This window comes from Cervus elaphus, chromosome 11 (genome assembly GCF_910594005.1).
Source record: "Cervus elaphus chromosome 11, mCerEla1.1, whole genome shotgun sequence".
Classification (NCBI taxonomy): domain Eukaryota; kingdom Metazoa; phylum Chordata; class Mammalia; order Artiodactyla; family Cervidae; genus Cervus; species Cervus elaphus.
The window spans coordinates 13,168,065-13,176,142 of NC_057825.1; the positions used below are offsets into that span (position 1 = coordinate 13,168,065).

General features: G+C 36.9%; 1 protein-coding gene across 1 annotated transcript; it reads right to left on the bottom strand.

Annotated features, from left to right (window-relative positions):
• Positions 1 to 1,902: 1,902 nt before the first annotated feature.
• LOC122703086 (olfactory receptor 50-like) lies at positions 1,903 to 2,838 on the bottom strand. The gene has a single exon (XM_043917179.1). The coding sequence runs from the start codon at positions 2,836 to 2,838 to the stop codon at positions 1,903 to 1,905; it is 936 nt and encodes a 311-aa protein (XP_043773114.1).
• Between the last annotated feature and the right edge of the window lie 5,240 nt (positions 2,839 to 8,078).

The window sequence follows — 8,078 nt, forward strand, 5'->3', positions numbered from 1 at the left end:
TTTACAGCAAAATTGAGTGTAAAGCATGGAGTTCTTATATACCCCTGTCACAGCACACCCACAGTCCCCCTGACTCCACCAGAGTGATATGTTTGTGACAGTCAGTTAACCCACATACCATAACTGTCTTGTTGTAGACTATTTTGCTGAACAACTCTACCCTGTACAAGGTAGACCCACCTAATGTTGAACCCACCTATAATAAATTGTATTAGAGGATATTACACTGGGGTATTCCTATTACTTATGCACATTCATGATGCTGACAAGAAATCTGAGTCCAGCTTTCTTCAGACCCTACATTTTTCTGATGTCACATCCCTTTCTTGTTGTCTGTAAAATACAGTGGTTGCCATTTTCAAGGTGACTTTCTCAAGGAAGCACTTTAAAGTCAATCATGCAAATCATAAAATGATACATTAATGACTTTAAGCACATTAAAATTAAAACATGGATAGAAAGTAAGAAGCAAAAGTAGCAAGCTTCCAATAATGGACAGCATTTATTTAAAATATATACAAAATGACAAAGGATTAGTTTCAAGATTATATGAAGTCTATCTGTACTACAGTTTGCCTTTTCCAGCATCTTATATAGTTGGAATCCTACAGTATGTAGTCTTTTCAAACAGAAACGACTACAGTATGTAGTCTTTTCTTGGTACAACTAGTTCAGAAGATTTAGCAGTGATAATTAAGTTGAACATACACATCTACAATCCAATAATTCTTTTTCTGGGTATATAATTTACATAATCTCTTGCTTGTACACAATAAGTAATGCACAAAAAATATTTGTTGCTACATTGTTCATAATAACATAATGCTTAAAATAAACAAAAAAGCCATAGAGAATAAAACAGATTAGTGTTTCTTTTATAAGAAATTATAAACAAAAGTATACAACTTGATGATTTGAAATACATATATATTGTGAAATAATTGCCAAGATTAAGATAAGTAACACACCTATCACCTCCTTTAGTTAATCTTTTCATGTGTGTAGTGATAATGCTTGTGAACTATCTTCAGAAACTTTCAAGTATGCAATGCCATGTTATTAACTAGCCATCACACTACACTTGGTTCTCAGAAGTTAATCTTCTTCAAGCTAAAACTTTGAACCATTTGACCTACATTACCCACTTCTCTCTACACCCTGCCCCTGGTAACCACCATTCTATTCTCTGTTCCTGTGAAATCAGCATTTTAAAAGTTTCCACATATAAGTGATACCATAGAGTATTTATTGTTGTCTGGTTTATCAAATTTTCACATTGTACACTCTAAATATATACAATTATATTTGTGAAAAAAAGATAGCCACAGAAAAAGAAATGTTTCAAAGAAAGCTTAAAAGAAAGGGATTTAAAAAATGTAACAGGAGGTTGCTTTAAAAGTAAAAATATAGTAATATTTTGAGAAAAAATTACAGATAGAATTAACACTAGATTTCTAATTAAGGTCAGTCAAAAGATAAATTTTAAATGTATTATGGAATTAAACTAAAAAGTAAAATCACAAACCAACCAGAAATAATATTTTTCTTATCTTGAGAAGGGGAAAATGCCTTGTTACATAAGGTCTATAAATTATCCACACCCCCTCACCAAAATAGTGACAGTTGTGACTACAAAATTTTTTTTCAAGGTTTGTGGAACAATGGATACCACAGAAAAAAGGAGGCAGGAAGGAAATGGTAGTTGTGCAGGTATATTTGTAAAATCTTCCCCTCTCTATAATGAGCAAAAAATTAAACAGAGAAGAAAGCTATGTCCAAGCTGAAGCAGAGACTGAAGATAGAAGGCCACATCGAGACTCAGTAAGAAACAACTAATTAGAGAGGAAAGGATGCTCACATTGTATGTATGGGATTCAATTAATAGGGAAACAAAGGTTATCCTTATGAAAATGTTCCTCTACTAAGTATATTTCCCAGAGCGCCTTTCATATCCTTATTTCTCAGACTGTAGATAAAAGGATTTAGCATGGGAGTGATCAGAGTGTACAATATGGCCACAATAACATCCTTGTCATTGGAGTAATTAGATGAGGGAAAAAAGTACAGTCCAATAATTGTTCCATAGTACAGAACCACCACAGAGAGGTGGGACCCACATGTAGACAAGGCTTTGTAGAGTCCCTTGGTGGAGGGGACCCTAAGGATGGTGGCCCCAATGCAACCATAAGAGACCAGTATGCATGCAAATGGCAGGGTAATGACCACCACTCCCACAGTGAGGATAAACAGCTCATTGACTGTGGTATCTGAGGTGGACAGTTTAAGTAAAGTGTCAAGGTCACAGAAGAAGTGAGGGAGAAGGTTGTCTCCACAGAAAGAGAGACGGGCCAGGAGGAGGGTGTGTAAGATGGCACTAACAGAGGATAGGATCCAGGACACAATTACTAACAGGAAACACAGGCTCTGACTCATAATTGTGATGTAGTGGAGGGGGTGACAGATGGCCACGTACCTGTCGTAGGCCATTGAGGTGAGAAGAAAGCTGTTAAGACATCCAAGCATTAAGAAGAAATACACCTGAGAAATGCACCCAGCATACGAGATGGATTGACTCTGTGTCTGCATATTCATGAGCATCTTTGGAGTTGTGACTGATGAAAAAGTGATATCAGTGAAGGCCAAGTGGCTGAGGAAGAAGTACATGGGGGTGTGGAGGTGAGGGTCCAGCCTGATGACCAGGAGGATGAGCAGGTTGCCCAGCACTGTGGTCAGGTACATGCCCAAGAACAGGGCAAAGAACACACCCTGCTGCTCTGGCCGGATGGGGAGCCCCAGGAGGAGGAACTCAGACAAGTGGCTCTGATTTTCCCTCCCCATGGTCTCTTTTGCTGGAGTTGAAAAAAAGAGATGAAAATGTGGAAGAATGAGAAATCATTATGACTATCACATAATGAAATATACTTTTGAACAAGTCAGTACATGAATCTTAACCTGAATGGCTCATGGTCTTTGCTCCACTAGTGGACTAGGGATGGTCAGGATAAAAGTGTCCACCTAGAAACCAGCACTGTTTCTTTTGGAGAAACCATGTAACATCAGAATTATTATTATATCAAATCAGGTTCAAACCTGAGTTCAGGAGTTTATAACAGAAATCTGAGATTATTAATAGAATATTAGGTTGCATGGCTATGTCAGTAACCAGTTATTAGAAATACCAGTAGAGACTCTACAAGTTGTCTGTTGGCCTTTCTTAACCTTCTGCATACTTCTCACACACTTTAGTTTATACTTTGTTTCATGGATTGGATCAAGATGAGACAACCCAATGGACTGCTCTGTATCTCCCAGAAATTGGGATTTGGAGACTTGGTGAAAACATGTAACTGGTCAAACAAAGGCACTAAAGATAGCAGTCTTTGTCAATAACATAAAAGATCTAGTGACATACCATGTAATATAATCAATTCTTCTCTTAAGAAAATGCTTTCCCATTCCTCAACATTTTCAATCTGCCATCATTTTTGTAGAGAGATTTTCATGAGACATGGAGGAAAAAAACCGTTTCCCTTCTAAATTCCAAACTTATTTCCTCATTTCTGACCAGATCATTTTATTCAAGTTTTCAAAACACCAGTAAATGCTTTAAATTCTTCCAATCATGTTCTGGATCTGCAAAAAAAAAAAAAAAAAAAAAAAACCAAAAAAAGCTCATCTTAAGTATCTGGCCAATATAATTTACTGAATAACTTTCACAGTCCTAACCTAGGTTTTATGCCAGTGATTCATAACTGATATTTCCTTGTTGCATTCTAACACTTTTAAAACTTTGCTAACATTATCATTTTTCTTCTTCATGTCAGTTAGATTTGCTCATGTGAATGCTCATGAAATAATAGAGAAAGAGAACATGGTGGTCTGTTGACTGAAAAATAGAATCCACATACTATATAAGCACATTTACTGTAAAGTTCTCTCTCTCTTTGGGAGCTGAGAAAGTATCTCACAATAGAACTCGTCTTTCACCCTGGGGGTTAACTGAAGTTTACATTATCTACCAGTCCTCTCAATTTGATTCAAGTTATCTCTACAATTTCTATATTCCCCAATTTACTACATTAAAAAATCCTATTTACTTAATATTATTACCTGAGATGAATTACACATTCAGTGTTGCTAATTATTACTATGCTAATACTAATCAGTTTATCACAATAAAAGTGCTAACTAGCTGTCTATGGGCATTTAGATTGTTTCTAGTATTTTACTATTTCCAATGATACATCATTAGTAACATTGTTCAAATGCCTTTTTCACATTAGCTTATATATCTGTAGGATAAATTCCTAGAAAGGCTATTGGAGGCTGTATAAATTCATGATAGTGATAGATACTGTTAAATTACAAGCTGAGGTGATGAGGAAGTCTGTCCTTACAGGTTCTTTAAAATGAGTTCTAGATAATAAAAATCCTGTTGAATAAAGCTCATAAAAACAGGCTTTGTAGTTATGTTGGATAGTACAGGACTATGGTGTTTGAGGAACAGGTAAAATTCAGGAGCAATGTAAGCACAGGAAACTTACATGGTAGGAGAATTATCCAGGAGTCAGCTTATTTAAGACCTTTTCTGCTGTGATTGAAAGCTTTGATTCTATTCTCAGAGCAATAGACACCTATGAAGATATTTAAGTAAAAGACTGAATGAAAAATTCTAAGTTGTATGCTGGCTACTGGATAGAGGACAGATTACATTAATAGCAAGGCAGGAGTGTTAGCAAGAATTTTAACAGGAGGCTATTGCAGTAGTTCAGGAACAAAAGAATATCTGCTTATTATACCTGGATCATAACAGCAGAAATGAAGATCATCACAGATTTAGGATAAAATTTAGAGGAAAAGCCAAAAAGACAACAATGAATGAGGGAGAAAAGTAAGAAGAGATATAGTTTTCCCTATCCTCTCAAAGATTGGCTAGAGGGTCAGTTTGAGATAAACTATTCTACATGGAACTGTCTGTTATATGCTGGTGAGAAAAGTGATAGAACTACAGGAGGGATCAATAATACACACTGGACACACACACACAAACATATGCATCACAGTACTGAATAAATTCTACTCCTCCTCTTGCCTCTTAGGTGGTGAGCACATATACCTTCAGCTACAAGGCATGGGAATGTTCTTTCATTTCTCTCTAGAAGACAAAAAGTACACTGAAACAGCGGAGGCTCTAAGGATATCGAAGAAGCCTTGCAAAGGGGAGAATTAAGATTCAAAACCAAGTAAGATAGATGTGCTAACACACATTTTCTTATAACCCCTGGGCAATGGGAATGGCTTTTAAATTTATGAGTAATGGAGAGGACCAGACTGGGGATGGGAGGGGAACCCCCACTGCTAGTTCCAGGCTAGAGACAAATGGGAAATAATTCCTTCATTGTCTTTGGTTCCCTGGAGGGAAGAACTGTCTGTTGACAGCAGGAAATAGGAGAGTTCACCCCAGAGGAATAATGGATAATACCCACAAAGCAACTTTTAGGAACTTGGTGATTCACAAAGCTTTTTTTGTTGTTGTTGTTGAACTTAAAATTTATTTGAGAGTCAGATTCATATTATAAAAGTAATAGAGAAAAATCAACTACTAATTGGAACTTGCAAAATATATTTTTACAGATTAATATGAAAAACAAAATTCACAAAGCTTTTTGCTTTCTCAGTTGACTTTGGGAAAAATGTGTTTCAGAGTCTATAACAAACCAAACTGGAGCTTGAGTGAGTTAACCAAAGTCTCTTGTTTCTGGATTCCATGTTATTTTAAAAACACCAGAAACACTTTAATACTCTTGTTCTCTGAACAAAAGATTGAGGGATTTTATGTCTCTTCACCACAACTGGACCCTGGGGAATGAACTACAGTTTGTTTACACATTATGATTAAGTTGATGATTTCTTAAGTTTGAATACAGTCTAACAACCCTGCATTCTTACTCCCTGCAACTACATTTAATTTTTTTGCATCATATTTCACATCCTTTTATTTTGAGCATCCCTGAACTACCTATTGTGACTATAGATGATTCTACTGCTTTTTCCTTTACTCTTTTTACCAGCTTTATGACTTGAGATTTTATTATTTTTATTGGAGTAGAATTGCATTACAATGTTGTGTTAGACTCTGCTGTACAATGAAGTGAATCAGCTACATGTATATGTATCGTCTCCCTCTTGGGCCTCCCTCCCACCCATCTAGGTTTTACAGAACACTGAGCTGAGCTTCCTGTGCTTAATGACAGGTTGTCACTAGCTGCCCATTTTACATGTATATATTTTTACTTTATGTTTGCCTTTACCAACAAGATTTTTCCTTTTATCATTTTCATTTTTCCAGTTACGGTCTTTTCTGCTTAGAGAAGTCCCTTTATCATTTCTTGAAAGCCATTTTCGTCTTTTAGCTTTGGCTTGTCTGTAAAATTCTTTGTCTCTCTTTCAAATCTGAACGATAGACTTGTTGAATATAAGTAGTCTTGGTTGTAGTTTTCTCTTTCCGAACTTTGAAGATGTCATGTTACTTCCTTTTGGACAGCAAAGTTCCTGCTGAACTTTGAAGATGTCATGTTACTTCCTTTTGGACAGCAAAGTTCCTGCTGACAAATTGTTATAGCCATGCTTTCCAGGAAACAAACTCACTCAGAAGGACAATGCAGATAGTGGAGTACAGTTTATTACACCGGCGGGTCCAAGGCAGAGTCTCCTCTTAGCCAAGGACCCCGACCAGCATTTGTGAAAATCTTTTATACCCCATGTGTACGTGTCCAAACCCACCACCCCAATTCCCTTGAGACTTACATAAACAAAGGTAGGGTAAATACAACTACAATAACCCCATCATTCACGTGTTATGTGTTCAAACAGTCAATAATCAATAAGCCCACAGTTACATTCCAAACAGTTAATAATCAATAAGCTTGTGGTCATGTTCCAACCAGTTAATAATCGATAAGCCTGAGATTACATCCTGATAGATACGGAAAATGTTTACGACCTGTCCGGAGACAGGGGTGATTACGATATGTTTCCTCTTAGGCAATGAATAACCTGGATGTGATCTTCAAGATTCCCCTGTCTGGAGGGGGTCTTATCCTTCCATTGTCGTTCCCACAGGCACTAAGCAGAGAGTTCAGAGTCCACTGGTGAGGCAGCCGAGCAAGATCAGCACAGATAGGCCTGAGATGGAGTCCTGGCCCTATGAATTCCTTCTTCAAAATCAGCTGCTAGTCTTATATACATAACGAGCTGCTTTTCTCTTACTGCTTTTTTAAACAAGATTTACTTATTTTATTATTTTTGACTGTGCGTGGTTCTTGATTGCCGCACACAGGCTTTCTCTAGTTTCATTGAGGGAGGCTCCTTTCGTTGCGGCACACAGGTCTGCAGCACACAGGTCTCTTATCGTGGTAGCTTCTCTTACTGCAGAGCACGGGCTCTAGTGCACAAGCTCAGTAGTTGTGGTGCATTGGCTTAGTTGCTCTGAGGCACGTGGGATCTTCCCAGTCATTTGCATTGCAAGGTGGAGTCTTACCAACTGGACCACCAGGGAAGCCCTCTCTTATTGCTCTTTACATTCTCTCGTTATCTTTGATTCTTGTCACTTTAATTATAATGTGTCTTTGTATAGAGTCTCTATACTTCCTGGATCTAGATACCTGTTTACTTCCCCCGGTAAAAGAGGTTTTCAGAAATTATTTCTTTAAATAAGTTCTTGACTCTTTCTCTCTCTCTTTTCCTTCTGGGACCCCTATAATGTGAATGTTAAGTTGTCCCAGAAATCTCTTAACTCATCCACACTTTAAAAAATTCTTTTTCTTTTTTTTCTGTTCACCTTGGTGACTTCCAGTTTCTTGTGTTATCTAATCTATTGATCCATTGATTCCTTCTAGTGTATTTTTATTTCAGTTTTTGTACTCTTAGATCTGTTTTGTATTCTTTTATCTCTTTATAATTTCTAACTCATAAGCGTCTCACCATGTTCATCTATTCTTTTCTTAATTTCATTGAGCATCTTTAAGATTCCTGGAAGAAATATCAACAACCTCAGATATGCAGATGATACCACCCTA